At 45.9% G+C, this 17190-nt stretch overlaps 4 protein-coding genes across 5 annotated transcripts in view; 3 read left to right on the top strand and 1 right to left on the bottom strand.

The window, feature by feature from the left end:
• LOC147613409 (uncharacterized) overlaps positions 1–17190 on the top strand; it is a 53653-nt gene that overhangs the window by 26145 nt on the left and 10318 nt on the right. The gene's annotated exons all lie outside the window — the stretch shown is intronic.
• Positions 4564–15431, bottom strand: LOC147613410 (uncharacterized). Its single transcript, XM_086781995.1, has 3 exons — positions 15369–15431; positions 10658–11763; positions 4564–4711 (listed from the first exon to the last, which is right to left on the bottom strand). Exons 1-3 carry the CDS (start codon positions 15375–15377, stop codon positions 4564–4566), a joined length of 1263 nt encoding a protein of 420 aa, XP_086638121.1. The 5' UTR covers positions 15378–15431.
• Positions 12187–13716, top strand: LOC147613412 (uncharacterized). Its single transcript, XM_086781132.1, has one exon. The coding sequence runs from the start codon at positions 12187–12189 to the stop codon at positions 13714–13716; it is 1530 nt and encodes a 509-aa protein (XP_086637258.1).
• On the top strand, positions 13822–15118 carry LOC147613411 (uncharacterized). The gene is made up of 3 exons (XM_086781342.1): positions 13822–14137; positions 14235–14396; positions 14521–15118. The coding sequence occupies exons 1-3, from the start codon at positions 13835–13837 to the stop codon at positions 14932–14934; spliced, it is 879 nt and encodes a 292-aa protein (XP_086637468.1). The 5' UTR covers positions 13822–13834; the 3' UTR covers positions 14935–15118.

The raw sequence follows: 17190 nt of genomic DNA, 5'->3' as shown, positions 1-17190 counted from the left end.
GCCTTTTCAAAGCGCAAAAGAACCCAATCACCCAATGCAAACTGTAAATCACGTCTGTGACGGTCTGCGGCTTTCTTTTGCTTCTGCTGAGTTTTCTGGAGTGCCAACTTAACCCTCTGATAAGCTTCATCCAAGCTCTCCACATACTGATCAGCCTCAAAGATCTTATCCTTTGTATGCAAAATGGGTGGTACCTTCTTCCCTCCTTCTACAATCTCAAAAGGCGCCTTGCCTGTCGAGGTATGTACAGTGTTGTTATATGTAAACTCCACCAAAGGAAGATACTTTTCCCATCGTTGCTTGTGCTCTGACACATAACACTTGAGAAGATCTAACACTGTAGAGTTAGCCTCTTCTGACTGACCATCTGTCTGTGGATGAAATGACGATGAAAACTTGAGAGTTATACCCATGTTGTCAAACAACCCTCTCCAGAACAAACTCGTCATCCGTGGATCACGGTCACTAATGATAGACGTAGGCAAGCCATGATACTTGAAGATGTTCGCCATGAACAACTTCACCATATGATCCACTTTGATCGTCTTACGCACGGGAATGAAATGAGCCTGCTTACTGAACCTGCATATGATAGTCCAGATGTCATCATTTCCCGTTTGTGTCCGTGGAAGATCAAATACAAAATCCATGGCAATGCTCTCCCAAGGTCTATCCGGAATAGGTAAAGGTTGTAATAACCCAGGTGTCTTCTGACGGTCAAACTTTACCTTCTGACATACGATGCATTGCCTCACAAAGGCATCAACATCTCTTCTCAAGGTTATGATTGAAAGTCATGCTCCACCGTATGCAGGTCATAGAGGTATTGATGCCACGGTCAAAGCCATTAACCACCAACCTATGGTTTCTGAGTTCTGCAAACACAATGGCCAAATGCCTTCTATGCTCTTCCTCAGTTTGTGAATGCACAATCATATCATCAAAGAATGTGCCCACAAACTCTCTATGAGGCCTGAAAATCCTGTCCATCATTTTGTTAAATGTGGCAGGCGCATTCGTCAAAAACCAAAGGGCATAACCAAGAACTCATACAACCCAAACGTGGTTCGGAATGCTGTCTTATGCACATCCTCGGGTCTAATGCGTATCTGATGATACCCGCTTTTCAAGTCAATATGACTAAAAACTGTGGAGCCCTGTAAGCGGTCCAAGATGTCATCGATCCTCGGTATGGGGAATCGATTCTTGATGGTATTCTTGTTCAGCGCCCTGTAATCAATACACATGCGCCAAGAACCATCCTTCTTCTGCACTAAGAGCACAAGTGAGCAAAAGGGTGATGAGCTAGGCTGTATCAACCCTTTATTCAAAAGCTCCTGCACCTGACTCATAATCTCTTCCTGTTGGGCTGCACTAACACGGTACGGTGGTCTATTCAGTGGAGTACTACCAGGAATCAGATCTATGGCATGATCTTCTGGCCTCTCAGGAGGTAATTCTCCTGGCAATGACTCGGAAAAACAGTCTTGAAACCCACTTAAGAAATCAGTCCTGTCCTTATCTAACATAGACAAATTAGACTTAGACTCATCATCCTGTGCATCCTTTACATAAATCAAGTACGCGGAAAGATGCTTTTTCATTACTGATGAAATCGCCGAAGCAGATACAATAAGAACAGATTCCCCTTTGAGTTTTACATCCAATACATGTTCTTTCCCTCTATGAGTCAGAGTGATTTTCCTATTGTAAGTATCCATCACCGCATGTACCCTGTGGCACCATGGCATCCCCAACAAAACATCACAGCCATCAAGTGGCATGATAAAGAACTCTTCACTGTCCACATAACCCTGCAAATGAAGCCGAAGCTTCCCAATGATAGGAGTAACGGGTTCTGCATACCCTGGACAAGCCATATTAGCCTCATGTAACGGCCCCATGTCCTCTGCGCGAATCCCCAATCGGCCAGCCAAATCTGGTGAAATGAAGTTGGCTCTAGCACCTGTGTCAAAGAAGATCAAGGCATTCTGATCTCTCACTTTGCCCCATGCCCTGCACAACTCTGTTGCTTCACCACCTGGCTGTTCCCCCACAAGATCAGGAACTAAGCCTGCAGAAGGCTTTTGTTTCTTTGGCTTTCTTTATTGTCAGAGTCCTTTTGGGGACTTTCTTTTGGGACAATTGAATGACATATGCCCCCCTTCAGTACAGTAAAAACACTTATGAGCATCTCTCAAAGCCTGTCTTTCCTCAGAAGTCCTCTTGGGCATTGGCAACTTCTTATACTTCGTCTCTGAAGACCCTTAAGCATCACGAGAAGCATGCCCAAATTTTTCAGCTTTCTTGCTCAATTTCTTACTTCCTTTAAACCCAGATGATCCACGAGTGAGTAACGCATTAGCTGTCATAGCATTTTCAATCATCTGTGACATGTTCGTTACTCTTGTCTTTATACAATAATCTCGTACCTCTTTGGGCAGCCCACAACAATACTTCTCTACCTGCTCAGACAGTGGCACCGCACGATAAGAAGTCACTGGGAGTAAGGCTTCCCAAAACTTCTTGTTATAATCCTCCAAACTATCACACTTTGAAGCATCCAATTTGTGCCATGCGGTCATAACATCCACCTCAAATGTAGATGTGAGCCATACGGAAGAGAAAACCTGTTTGAATTGGACCCATGTGGTGGGTGCTATGCCCTGCAAAAGAAGAGTAGACCACCACTGCAAAGCATTGCCCTTGAGAAAAGTGGCAGCTTTCCTCACCTTAGAGGACTCTGTGTAATTCCCACCAGAAAAAGCAGCATCAAACTGCTGTAAAAAGGTAAGTGCTTTAAGTTTATCCTTGGCCCCACTGAATGTATCAAACTTCACTGCAGCTCCCCCTTGTAATCCTTCGCCTTTCCCATAGGCGTTAGATTATCATATGGAAGTGGTTCATGCCCATCATTGGGTCAACATTTCCCATTCCCACACCAGGCATACCATACATTCCAGCCATGTTTCCAAACATTCCATTATGCATACCTGGCTGCATACCACCAAACATATTGCCTTGCATTCCAGGTTGCATGCCCCCAAACATATTTCCTTGCATACCGGACTGCATACCACCATACATATTCCCCTGCATACCAGGCTGAAAATTAGCTCCAAAAGGCCCATGCATACCCATGCCTCCCTGAGGATAACCCCCAGTCATGGATTGGAACACCGAGCCACCACCAAAATAACTTGGATGCATATTCTGCTGAGGAATAGGTGGCTGTCCACAGAAGGAACTCTGAGAGTTTGCACCATAAGCATGCTGCATATTCGGAAACTGGCCAAAAGATGGTTCCTGTGGGATGGCACCACTATGACCCTGTGGAAGATTCTTAGATCGAACCTTCTTCTTCTTTTTCTCGGGCTCTGTGCGGGGCTCTGTGCGGGATCTCATAAATTCAGCAAATCTCTCACTCTGTGTGAGCTGCATAAATACATCCATAACACTAGCCAAGCGATCTTTGAACCGAGCATCATCATCCTCTTTACCAAGCACATCTTCTGGCTGTGTTACATCCTCATAAGGCTCAACATCTGCAGCCTGTTCTCCTGCATGAATATCCTCAGATACATCTCTCTCAGGAGAAGTCTCTTGCTCTTCCTCTTCATGATAGAAGTATTCATCCTCTGTATCAGACATGTTTGCTGAATTTTCAGCGATGGCTTTCTTCAAAGCAACCACGAGCTCACCCCCTTCAGAAAGTTGATGATTGGTCCCGGCAACGAAACCTTGAAACCGGCCTCTGATAGAAACCAGAGTGCGGTAGACTAGCAGTCACCCGTCCACTTGTAGTCTAGATATGAAAACAAAACAGATTGGAGCTAGAGTGCCCAAATCTGGAAACAAAGCGACACCTGTTGGCCCCAAAGCTTGGCGCCCCTTGCGGTATTTCTTTATTCAATTCCAAAAAAAATATGAATGGATGAGTACAACAAAAATCAGCCAAGAGATTACACCTGTATGTCCAATCTGACGGCCCACAATTCCCTCTTAGCACAGAGGATCTATGCACACAGATCTGTGTTTCACAATAACACACTGTGCCTCCCTCTGATCAGCCAAGACCACTAAGCAGGGCAGCCATGAGCATACATCTGGCATAACTCAAGTGCATGATACAACATCTCAGCTCATACATACATGTACTGTCCAAACTCTGTCTCAACCCTTGTCAATCTGCCATACCCCTCCTCTCACAAGGGGCCAGATAACTCATATCTGCAACAGCCATCAAGCAGTAGAAAGAGAGATAGATGAACAGAAGTGGAGCTTACCAAAATCAGCCCGTGAATCAGCACTGGAGGAAGCAACGGTACCAATCTGTACTTGCAGGCACTTGTTTCCACAACCCTGCTTCACACGCATGCACGTACTTGTCTGTACCCTCCTCCTTGTGTTCACTTCTATGCTGTATTGACTATGCAGATCTGAAAAACAGCCCCGTACCCGTCTGTACTACCTCGGGATACGTGCCAGGAGTTGTACTTGCAAACGCCGCCTGCTGCCAGCACCTGTACTCGCCTGAATCTGCGCAGTCAGTCTGTCCAGAACCTATCCAGCGCCGCCAGCAGCCGTACTGCTGTACCTGGACTGTCCGTACACTGTACGGCAGTCGTACAGTGTTGTACCTGCTGTTGTACCTGTCTGCACAGGCTGTACCAGCAACTGCAGCCTTCTGTTACAGCCGCCGCCCACTCTCCTGGTGCAGAGAACACTCAACGCAGCCTGTACCTACTACAACATGTCCGTACAGAATTGTACGGTTGGTTGGTACAGAGAAAAACAGCAGCAAACCAGTCTTCAACAGTCGACCAGTTCCTTCCCTTGCTTTTCCACGCTTCCCCACAAGAGTAACTATGCTCCACGACTCCTTTTCTCAAAAAGAAGAGAGAGAGGGAGGAGAGAGAAGCACTCACTCCAAAAGTGGAGTGGCCTCCTCCCCATAAAAATCCTAGGGCCCCAAACTTAAAAAGTCCCTAGGGGCCACTAAGGCCTAGGGGCAACTTTAATAAACATTAAAGTTTAATGTTCTAGTTCCCCCCTTCACACCTAGGGATGTCCACACATCTTTAACTCTGTCCGGGCACCCCCCATGTGAATCATTCAATATTCTGACTCTGCAACCACCATGCCCATGTTACCATATTATAGTAGTGATGTGTGTGAACACACTTAGGACCGCCGGGGCACTTTTTCCCTCACTAGGAGGTTTTTTCCCCCGTGCATTGTATATACGCCCATTATCTTCTAGGGCTTGTAATCTTTCATTTTTTGGCACTCATAATACACTACTGTGTTGTGCTCAAGCTTCCTCATCTTCTTGAAGTTGTGTGTGCATTCCTGCAACCGTAATTCCAACAATTGGTATCAGAGCAGGCTTCCTCCTCCCGGGCAGCATCACCGGCACCTGCCGCTTCATCTCCTCCGATTGCGACGAGGTTTCACGAGCGTCTGCAGGTTAGTATATGCATTTCGCCCTCCGTTTTTGCATTCCAAGTACTGCGCATGCAAAATCGTCCTACTGTGCAGATTTTCTGTCAAAATTAAAATCTGCAGGACAGGTGCCCATTCGTCTGTTTTGGGCTGTGCTACATAGCACAGGTCGATTTTATACAGGTTTACCTCTTACAGACAGCATTTACATCTAGTAGTACAGTCATTGGCCATGGCTGACAACAATGATGTATTCCGCATGTTGGCTGCTGAGGATAAGTTGGATGGCACCAACTATCCATTGTGGGCATATATGATGCGACATGTATTGGTAGCAAAGGGGTTATGGAACATTGTGCAGGGTATTGATGCACGTCCTATTGTGGCTGGGAATGCAGCAAATACATCAGAAACAGGTACTGTTGATGATGGTGCAGGCACAAGTGCTGTAGCAGCTGTTCGAGAACCACCACTTTCAGCAGAGCAGATTCGTTGGGATGGTAGAGATGCGCAGGCTCATGCCTTGATTGCGCTGTCTGTCAAACGTACCATTATCCCACATATTCGCTCCTGCAGGACTTCTAAGGATGCTTGGGATGTACTTGCCACATTGTATCAGGCAAGAAATGAGGCTCGTGTTGCTTATCTCCGAAAACAGTTGGAGAGTGAGCATATGAACGAAGGTGATTCTATGGATAGCTTTTTGACAAAGATCAAGGATTTCAAAGAGCAGCTCATTTCTGCAGATGAAATCCTGTCAGACAGTTCACTTGTGCAGACTGTTTTGAATGGTCTACCAGATTCTTATCAGGGTTTTGCTTCCACTCTTCGCTTGATGATGAAAGGCAATCCCAATGCCTTATCATTTGAGGAGTTAGTTTCTGTTTTGCTGCAAGAAGACCAGTCAAGGCAAAACAGGAATATTATGCGTGTCGCAGATCAAGCTTTCGTTGCTAGTCAGAGAAGCGGGAAAGGTAAAGCTGGCTTTTCTTCTAGTAAGCAGAAATCTGCAAATGCTGCACAACCAAAGAAGGAAGACAAAGATGAGAAGAAGGGTGACAAACAGAAGACATTTTGCAAGTACTGTAAGGGAAATGATCATGTCATCAAAGCGTGTCCTAAGCTGGCTGCGAAAGAAGCTAAGAAGAAAGAGGCTGGTATGGCTGTTGCAGATGCCTCTCCTTCTAACAATGAATCTGCTAATGTTGTGCTAGATACAGAATGGGCATTCAATGCGCAGTGCAGTTATGACCCATCTTTGCATGACACATGTATGTCTGCAGTAGATTCAGATGTATGGTACTTTGACAGTGGTGCCACTAAGCATATCACCTCGCAGCGCAGTTTATTCACTTTCCTTGAGTCTGCTCCCACAGGGAATACTGTCACTTGTGCCAATAACTCCTCTTATCCCGTTAAAGGAGTTGGACAGATTGTGCTGAATGTTGCAAATGGCAACACCTTTACACTTTTTGATGCATTGTATGTGCCAGGGATCAAAAAGAATCTGCTGTCAGTCTCCGCATTTGCCAAAACAGGTTTGGTTGTAAAATTTGTGGATGACAGATGTACTGTTCATGATCTCTCTTGTGGTGACATCATTGTAGCATCTGGTTCACTATGTCGAGGGCTGTACAAGCTCAATATGGATGGCAAATGTGTAGAGGATTCAGCATGTGCTATTATGGATACGCAGGCTATTTCAAATGCAAAACTGTGGCATGCACGTTTTGGTCATCTGAATTTTGCAAGTTTGCTACGCCTGCAGAAATCTGAAATGGTGTCTTCTTTGCCTAAGCTTGAGGCACCTGTCAAGCATGTTTGTGAGGGCTGCATATTGGGTAAAATGCAGCGTGCTTCCTTTCCCAAAGATGGATCAGTGAGAGCTGAACGCAGATTGCAGCTTGTTCACAGTGATGTTTGTGGTCCCATGCAAACTCCATCATTTGGAAACTACCTTTACTTCGTGACTTTCATTGATGATTTTACCAGGCATGCATGGGTATATCCTTTGAAGGCAAAGTCCGAAGTGTTTTTGTGCTTCAAACAGTTTTTGGTTATGGCTGAAAATGTGTCAGAAAGTAAGATGGGCACCCTCCGTTCAGATCGAGGGGGGGAGTATATGTCTTCAGAATTTAATGCATTTCTGGCTGAGCATGGGATAAAACACCAATGTACAGTGCCGTATACACCACAGCAAAATGGTGTGGCTGAGAGAAAAAACAGGTCTCTCATGGAAATGGCAAGATGTATGGTTAAGAGTCAAAGTCTACCACATGGTTTTTGGCTTGAGGCTGTCATGTGTGCCACTTATGTACTAAACAGGTGTCCCACCAAAGCATTACAGGTTGTCACTCCATATGAGGCTTGGCATGGCCGCAAGCCATCTGTTGGCCATTTACGTGTTTTTGGTTGCCTGGCATATGCATTAGTGCCTGTGCAACATCGCAGAAAATTGGATGACAAAGCTGTCAAATGTATTTTTGTTGGATATAGTGCTGAGAGCAAAGGGTATCGTTTGTATCATCCACAGACAAAGCGCATTTTGGTTAGCCGTGATGTTGTATTTGTGGAAGATGCAGTTCAGCCCTTGGTTTCATGTACTAAGGAGACAAGTATAAGCTCACGTGATGTCTATGATACATTGTTGCCTCTTTTCAGTGGTGCACAGTCAAGTGCAATACCTCATGAGGCAGTTTTTCAGCCTATGCAGGTTTTAAATGATGGCACAGATCAGCCTATATCTGATGCAGATGTGCATGATGCACTTGAGGATGAGAGACAAGAGATTGAGGGCTCTAGAAACATGCCTAGATGGCTGGTGCAGACTTTGCGTGACAGCAAGTTGGATGCCCCTTTGTCTAGTCGCACTCGTTCTGGCTCTCATGGTGCCTCTTATGCGTCAGATTGTTATGCATTGGCTGTTTCTAGTCTGTGCGATGAAAGTGAGCCTGTTTCATTTGATGAGGCACAAAGTTCAGAAAATTGGATGGCTGCTATGCAAGCAGAATACGATGCTATTATGAAGAATGGTACATGGTCCTTATGTGACTTGCCCCCTGGCAAGAAGGCCATTGGCACTAAGTGGGTATACAAATTGAAGCGTAAGCCTGATGGCACAGTGGATCGCCATAAGGCTAGGCTTGTTGCAAAAGGTTATGCTCAAGAGAAGGGCATTGATTTTGATGAGACTTTTGCTCCCACATGTCGTATGACCACTGTTCGTAGCATCTGTGCATTAGCAGCTCATAATGGTTGGAATGTACATCAGCTGGACATAAAGACTGCGTTCTTAAATGGAGATTTGCATGAGGAGGTGTATGTATCGCAGCCTCGTGGTTTTGTTCAAAGAGGGCAGGAAAACAAAGTGTGCAGGTTAAAAAAGGCTTTATATGGTTTAAAGCAAGCTCCACGAGCTTGGTATGAAAAAATACATGCATATTTGACTGCACATGGGTTTCAGAATAGTCCAACAGAAAGCACTTTGTATGCTAAACGTGTGGATGGTGTACATCTAATCATTGCTCTCTATGTCGATGACATGCTGCTCATAGGACCAAATGAGAGTCATATTGCTGATTTTAAGGCTGATTTGAATGCCTCTTTTGAGATGTCAGATTTGGGGCATTTGCATCATTATTTGGGGATACAATTTAAGCAGTGTGATGGAGGTATTGCTTTGTGTCAGACAAAGTATATTGAAACATTGTTGCGGAGATTTGGCCTTGAAGACTGCAAGCCTATTGCTACTCCAATGGAGACAGGTTTGAAGTTGAGTCTTCATGATGCTGGAGATCACTTTGATGTCACACTCTATCAGACAGCTGTTGGTTGCCTCATTTATGTATGCATTACGAGGCCAGACATTCAGTTTGCAGTCTCACAGGTGAGCAGATTTATGCATAGCCCAGGCATTAAGCATTGGCAGGCAGTGAAGCGTATCTTTCGCTATTTGAGTGGTACTCGGCATCTTGGGTTGTTTTATCCCAAGGGGGGATCATTGCCGCCAGATTTACATGCTTTTTCAGATTCTGACTGGGCTGGTTGTTATGACACACGCGTGTCCACGAGTGGTTTTTGCTTCATGCTTGGAAGCTCATGCATATCATGGTTGAGCAAGAAGCAGCCTACTGTGGCCACTTCTAGTTGTGAAGCTGAGTACAGGGCAGCTTTCACAGCTACGGTTGAGTGTGTGTGGCTCAGACGCCTTATGGCTGATTTGGGTGTTGGGCAGCCATCTGCCACCACCATCTTCACTGACAGTCAGAGCGCATTGGCAGTTGCGCGGAACCCAGTGTTCCATGCTCGTACGAAGCACATTGAGGTGCACTACCATTATGTCAGGGAGAGACTCTCTGCAGGAGAGATCAGTTTGGCTTATGTGCCAACACAGGATAACCTTGCAGACCTTTTCACAAAGGCTCTGCCTCGTGAGAAGTTCGAAGCTTTTCGCAAAGCTTTGGGCTTACTCCCTTTTGTGGATTCGTCCACATAGCTAGACACTTCCCTATACATGAGTGCTAGCTCTTGTTCACCGCATCACTCCAGGGGGGATTTGTTACCATATTATAGTAGTGATGTGTGTGAACACACTTAGGACCGCCGGGGCACTTTTTCCCTCACTAGGAGGTTTTTTCCCCCGTGCATTGTATATACGCCCATTATCTTCTAGGGCTTGTAATCTTTCATTTTTTGGCACTCATAATACACTACTGTGTTGTGCTCAAGCTTCCTCATCTTCTTGAAGTTGTGTGTGCATTCCTGCAACCGTAATTCCAACAGCCCACACTTCTGCTGTTCCATTTTCACAGGGCCATGACACTAACACGGTACGGCGGTCTATTTGGTGGGGTACTCCCCGGAATTAGATCAATAGCATGATCTTCTGGCCTTTTCGGAGGAAGTTCTCCTGGCAATGACTCGGAAAAACAATCCTGGAACTCACGTAAGAAATCAGTTCTGTCTTTATCTAACATAGACAAATTAGATTTAGACTCATCCTCTTTTGCATCCTTTACAAAAACCAAGTACGCGGAAAGATGCTTTTTCATTACTAATGAAATGGCCGAAGCTGATACAATAGGAACAGATTCCCCTATAAGCTTTACATCCAAAATATGCTCTTTCCCTCTATGAGTTAAACTAATCTTCTTGTTGTACGTATCCACCACCGCATGTACTCTATGGCACCATACCCAACAAAACATCACACCCATCAAGTGGCATGATAAAGAACTCCTCACTGCCCACATAACCCTGCACATGAAGCCTCGGCTTCCCAATAATAGGGGTAACGGGTTCTGCATACCCAGGACAAGCCATATTACCCTCATACAAAGGCCCCATCTCCTCTGCGCGGATCCCCAATCGGCCAGCCAAATCCGGTGAGATAAAGTTGGCTCTAGCACCTGTGTCAAAGAAAATCAAGGCATTCTGATCTCTCACTTTGCCCCATGCCCTGCACAACTCAGTCTCTTCACCACCTGGCTGTTCCCCAACAAGATCAGGAACTAACCCTGCAGAAGGCTTTGGTTTCTTAGACTTGGACTCCCCTTTAGTGTCAGAGTCCTTTTGGGACTTACGCTTGGGACAATTAAAAGACATATGTCCCTCCTCAGTACAGAAAAAGCACTTCCTAGCATCCATCAAAGCCTGTCTCTCCTCAGGAGTTCTTTTGGGCATTGGTAACTTCTTATACTGCTTCTCTGTAGACCCTTTTGCATCACGCGAAGCATGCCCTGACTTTTTAGATTTCTTGCTTGAGCTTTTACTTCCTTTAAATTTAGATGAAACTCCAGTGAGTAACGCATTTGCCGTCATAACATTCTCTATCATCTGCGACATATTTGTTACTCGAGTCTTTATGCAATAGTCACGCACTTCCTTGGGCAGCCCACAACAATACTTCTCCACCTGCTCAGACAAAGGCATTGCATGATAAGAAATAATTGGGAGTAAAGCTTCCCAAAACTTCTTATTATAATCCTCAAGATTTTCACACTTCGATGCATCCAACTTGTGCCATGCTGTCATTACTTCCACCTCAAAAGTAGATGTGAGCCACACGGAAGAGAACACCTGTTTAAACTGTATCCAAGTAGATGGTGCTATGTCCTGCAAAAGAAGAGTGGACCACCACTGCAATGCATTGCCCTTGAGAAAAGTTGCAGCTTTTCTCACCTTAGAGGATTCCGTGTAATTTCCACCATAAAAAGTAGCATCAAACTGCTGTAAAAAGGTAAGTGCCTTTAGCTTGTCTTTGGCCCCGCTGAATGTGTCAAATTTCACTGCAGCTCCCCCTTCCTTATAATCCTTCGCCTTACCCATAGGCATGGTTGATATATACGTACGTACGGATCTGATCCGTACCGTACGGCCGTACTGTACGGATCCGTACCCGTACGGATCGATCCGTACGTGTGGGTTTTTTTAGGCTGAAAATCGCCGAGCGTGTATGAATGGGCGCCCGCCTGGCGACTGGCCTTTGGGTACATACTAGGCCTATCAACTTTAATTATTGGACTCCAGAGAGCGTGCGTTACAGAGAGGCGAGAGCAGAAAGATTTCGAAAAAGACCAGGCGACCACAGCGTTGGCAATTTGCCGCCAGGCGTGCGTGTAGGTAAACTGAGCATCTTCCTCTCTCTCTCTTTCTCTCCCTCTTGAGTCTTGAGTCTTATCTCTTTCTCTTGCATATGTGCTGCGCACTTGGCAGGTGCAGACAAAAGTCTCAAGAGCCATCATGCCTAAGCCAACTAACCCGTATTGGCAAGAGCACACCAATGTGATCCGCATTGTCAACACGCCAGGGCAAGCTGGATCTGGCACGCGACGATGGCAATTCAAGTATTGCAACTTTCAGCTCACCAGTACCATTTCTCGCGTCGTTATGCACTTGACAGGCATTGGCACAACCAATAACTGTGCAGGGTGCAAGGCAGTACCAAAGGACATTAGGGATAAGTTGATTGCTGAGAATTTTCCAGCAATGGGTGCAGGGAAAAAGGTGAAAGGTAGTCAACAGACACAGGATGCTCTCCATGATGCACTCTTGGGAGACTTGGGTGGTTCTTCACAGGTTCAGGAGGAGCAGCCCACTGGCAGTAGGAAGAGGGCTCGTACCATGCATGAGCAGCAGGACTATGTGGAGGATGATGGAGAGATGCATGCACCAAGGCAGACTACCTTGCCTTCTCGAGTTGCCTCTCTTTCTTGGGTGAAGGAGCGCCAGAAAGTGGCTGAGATGGAGATTGCTCGCACTCTCATTGAGTGCAACATCTCCTTTCATGTCTTGAGGACTGAGCAGTGGCAGAGGATGGTCAGAGCCATAGCCCAGGTTGGACACACAGAGGATTGGTCGGGGTTGGAATACAATAAGATGCGGACCACTACGCTTGAGGAGCAGAAAGCATTGATAGATAAGGCATTGGTACCAGTGAAGGCAGGTTGGGGGCAGTTTGGGTGCACCATCATTTCAGATGGCTGGAGTGACATTCGTAGGCGACACATCATTAATATTCTTGTGTCGTCTTGCCTTGGCACGTACTTCTTGCGTGCTGTTGATGAAGGAAAGGCTGGAGAGCGGATTACAGGTGAGTTTATCTATGAGCACATCCGGCAGGCTATACTTGAGGTTGGCCCAGAGAATGTGGTGCAGGTTATTACTGACAACGCCTCCAATTGCAAGGCTATGGGTGAGATGATTGAGGCAGAGTTTAAGAACATTGTCTGGACTCCATGTGCAGCTCACTGTCTTGACTTGTTGATGGAGGACATTGGGAAGTTAACATGGGTGTTGCCTATTGTTTCCGATGCCACAAAAATGACTACTTTTTTCCGCAAAAAGCACAAGGCATTGGCTATCTTTAGGAGTCACAGTACACTTGACATGGTGCGGCCCTTGAAGACCAGATTTGCATATATGTATCTTGTGTTGCAGCGACTCTATGCAGTGAGGGATCCACTTCTACAGACAGTAGTGGACCCGAAGTGGAGAGAGATGCATCACGCACAGGAGGAGTCCACTAGATACATACAGCGGCGGGTCTTTGATGAGTCCTTTTGGTCGGAGGTGCAGGCTATGATAGTAGCATTGCAGCCAATTTATGTGTTGCTGCGTGTCACAGACATGGAGGGCTCCACCATGGGCCTAGTCTATCATCTCTTCTCAGAGATGAAGACACACATCAGAGGCTGCAGATCACTGACGCTTGATCGGTATGTACTTGCTTCTGCAATGATTACTCTAGAGTCTATTAAATATTTAGTATAATACTATAATGTATAATAGTAAATACTATAATCAAAATTCAGCCTGTTAACTAATGTTGCGTCAATGCTTTTACAGTCGGGAAGAGATCTTGGCTATTGTAGACAAGAGATGGACATTTATGAGTTGGCCCATTCATGCGATGGCTGCATTGCTTCATCCTTTCTACAAGAAGCCAACTCTTTTTAATGACAGGAGTCTACTACAGGGCAAGGATGCGTACATTGGCTTGATTTGCGAGGAGGATGAGCAGTTGGACATTGATGCAGAGCTCGCAAGCTATGAAAATAATTTAGGGTCATCCTTTACTAGAGCTGTGGCGTTGAGGCCGGAGGCAACGAAGTTCTCTCTTACATGGTGGCAGAGTTATGGAAGACAAGGTCTTCCAAAGCTCACTCGTATCGCTTTACGTGTCCTCTCACAGGTAAAGTCTATCATCAATGTCTATTGTCTATGACCATGTCCAATGTCCATTGTAATTTGTCACCATTGACACGTCACAATGCACATGTGACATGTAGGATTGCTCTGCTGGTGGATGCGAGCGCAATTGGAGCGCTTATTCGCTAATTCACACCAAGATCCGTAATCGACTCAGCACTGCACAGCTAGAGAGATTGGTCTACTGCCGAGCAAATATGAAGCTTGTGCGAGATTACCACGCTTTGGGGACACCCAAGCAGGTTAGAAAGTTGAAACTTTGGGCTAGCGTTTATACATATTACAAGCGAATATTTGTAATTACTAATTACTACTTTCTACGCTGTTAATAATGTGAACACTGAATTGCATTTTGTTTTTTAACAGACAGATCCATCAAAATTGAAGTTGGTCTCGGAGGGGAGTGCAGAGGAGACTGAGCAGCAGCTTGTGAGAAACGATCAGGAGGAGATTATTCGCATGCTGCACAGAGAGCTGGAGAGTGTGGATCGACGTGTGACGAGGTCACGTGCGCGAGTTCTCAGTCTCCCGTTAGTCGGGCGAGATGCAGGTCCAGAAGTTTCACGACGAGAGACCATTCGGCGAGGAAAGCTTCCTGTCCGTACTCCTCGGAGACGGGCAAATGAGGCTGTTCCTCTCATTCAGCCTACGGAGGATGATGATCCAGGACAGCAGAGTATGATGGCAGAGCCAGAGTATGATGAAGAGGGCAACGTCCTGACAGATGGGGACTTGCTCTCTTCAGGAGTGTCATCATCCTCATCCGATGAGGAGTTTTGAGATTCAGAGAGTAGAGTCTCGAGAGTCGAGTCGAGACTCTTTGTTATTGCTTAGTGTTTTTTACTTTTGAGTCTTGACTCTTGACATCAGACATTTATGATTTGTTATTTGTATGCTCTAGTATGAGCCTTTTAGGTTGACATCAGACATTTGTTATTTGTATGCTCTAGTATGAGCCTTTCTACGTCTATTTTGTCTTGACAGCCATTGTGTCAAGTATATGATGTGTGTTTTGAAATTAGTACATACTACATGCAAATTGGTTTATTTTGATTCTTGAATGTTTCAAACTTTTATGTACCTTAAATGTAGAAAGGTGTTGAATGTCCTATTGTTTGCCAATGGTACGTATTTTTACGTACATAAAAAATTTTACTGTACGGAACACCGTACAGTACGTACATATACACAACGTACAGTACGTACACATCAACCTTGCCCATAGGCGTTAGATTATAGTAAGGAAGTGGCTTCACAAGATTGCTACCCCCCCACCATAGTGTAACGCGCGGAAGCTCTGGGTAGTCTTCTTTCAGCCCTAAACACTCTTGAAGACCTCCTGATGCAAAAACGCACCATGATGCAAAAACGCAGGTAGAGAGAGAGTAGAGAGAGAGAGTGAAGTGTGCTGGAATTTTCAGTATATACTATGTACAAAAAAGGTACAAATCCTTACAGCCATGGGCTGCCTTCATAAAAAGGTTCTTATCCCTAGAATCTGTCCCCTATGGGACCTCTAAGTGACCCACACCCCTAGTGGGAGTGAATGCCTAATACAAAGAGCAAGGGCGCTATTTATAGCCCCTTGGAGTGCATGAGAAACTGGCCGACTGCTGGTTGGCCAGTTCATAAGTCATTAATTCCATTTAAATGCTGCCGACTGAATCTCTTGATGCGCCTTCAGCCAGCACCCCTCTGTCCTGCAGCCGACAGCCCACTGGTGTTGCTCATGTCATCCTCCATCCAGTCGACATCCCTTCTGATCCATGCTTTGCTCCAAGTCCTGCTCCATGTCCATCTTCTACTGGTTCATAGTCTTTATCTGCTTGCCTCTTCTGGATCTAGCCCTAGAAATGTCCATGGCATCTGTGATGCACATGACATCCCCCTCTGCTAAACTTGATGACGGGAATCCAACCTGCTCTTGGATGACTGTCATCATCCCAATCCTGTCCCGAAGTCCCTCTGTCATCGTCCATCCCTGGCAAACCTTTTCTCTGTGAAAATCCGATCTGTTCTCCAAACCACTCTGTCTCTAATGAAGATCTATGCATCTGGTCTTCCTCTAGTCCACAATCCATTCCTGCCCTGACTCTGAACACCGTCTTGGTCTTCGTTCCTGGAACTGAGTCTGGCACTCTCACATCACCCTTGGAGGATCAACCTCCCTTGGGACCGTTCCCTTAGAACCCATCTGGCTCACGGAACTGCCATCCCCATCTGGCACTGTGGAACACCACCAACAAACCTCCTGGGAGTTCTTCCCGATCTGTGTTCCCGCCTTGGGCTTCGAATCCGTGTACTTTCCTGTACCTTGGACCTGTACACCATCATCTGGGACTGATTCAGTGTTTAGCTTGGCTGAGCCTGATGCTCTGATACCAATGTAACGCGCGGAAGCTCTGGGTAGTCTTCTTTCAGCCCTAAACACTCTTGAAGACCTCCTGATGCCAAAAACGCACCATGATGCAAAAACGCAGGTAGAGAGAGAGTAGAGAGAGAGAGAGAAGTGCTGGAATTTCAGTATATACTATGTACAAAAAAGGTACAGATCTTTACAGCCATGGGCTGCCTTCATAAAAAGGTTCTTATCCCTAGAATCTGTCCCCTATGGGACCTCTAAGTGACCCACACCCCTAGTGGGAGTGAATGCCTAATACAAAGAGCAAGGGGGCTATTTATAGCCCCTTGGAGTGCATGAGAAACTGGCCGACTGCTGGTCGGCCAGTTCATAAGTCATTAATTCCATTTAAATGCTGCCGACTGAATCTCTTGATGCGCCTTCAGCCAGCACCCCTCTGTCCTGCAGCCGACAGCCCACTGGTGTTGCTCATGTCATCCTCCATCCAGCCGACATCCCTTCTGATCCATGCTTTGCTCCAAGTCCTGCTCCATGTCCATCTTCTACTGGTTCATAGTCTTTATCTGCTTGCCTCTTCTGGATCTAGCCCTAGAAATGTCCATGGCATCTGTGATGCACATGACATCCCCCTCTGCTAAACTTGATGACGGGAATCCAACCTGCTCTTGGATGAC

This window comes from Cibotium barometz, chromosome 43 (assembly GCF_041138505.1).
Source record: "Cibotium barometz isolate CiBa-2024 chromosome 43, ASM4113850v1, whole genome shotgun sequence".
NCBI lineage: Eukaryota > Viridiplantae > Streptophyta > Polypodiopsida > Cyatheales > Cibotiaceae > Cibotium > Cibotium barometz.
This window is presented reverse-complemented; position numbering and strand designations above follow the sequence as displayed.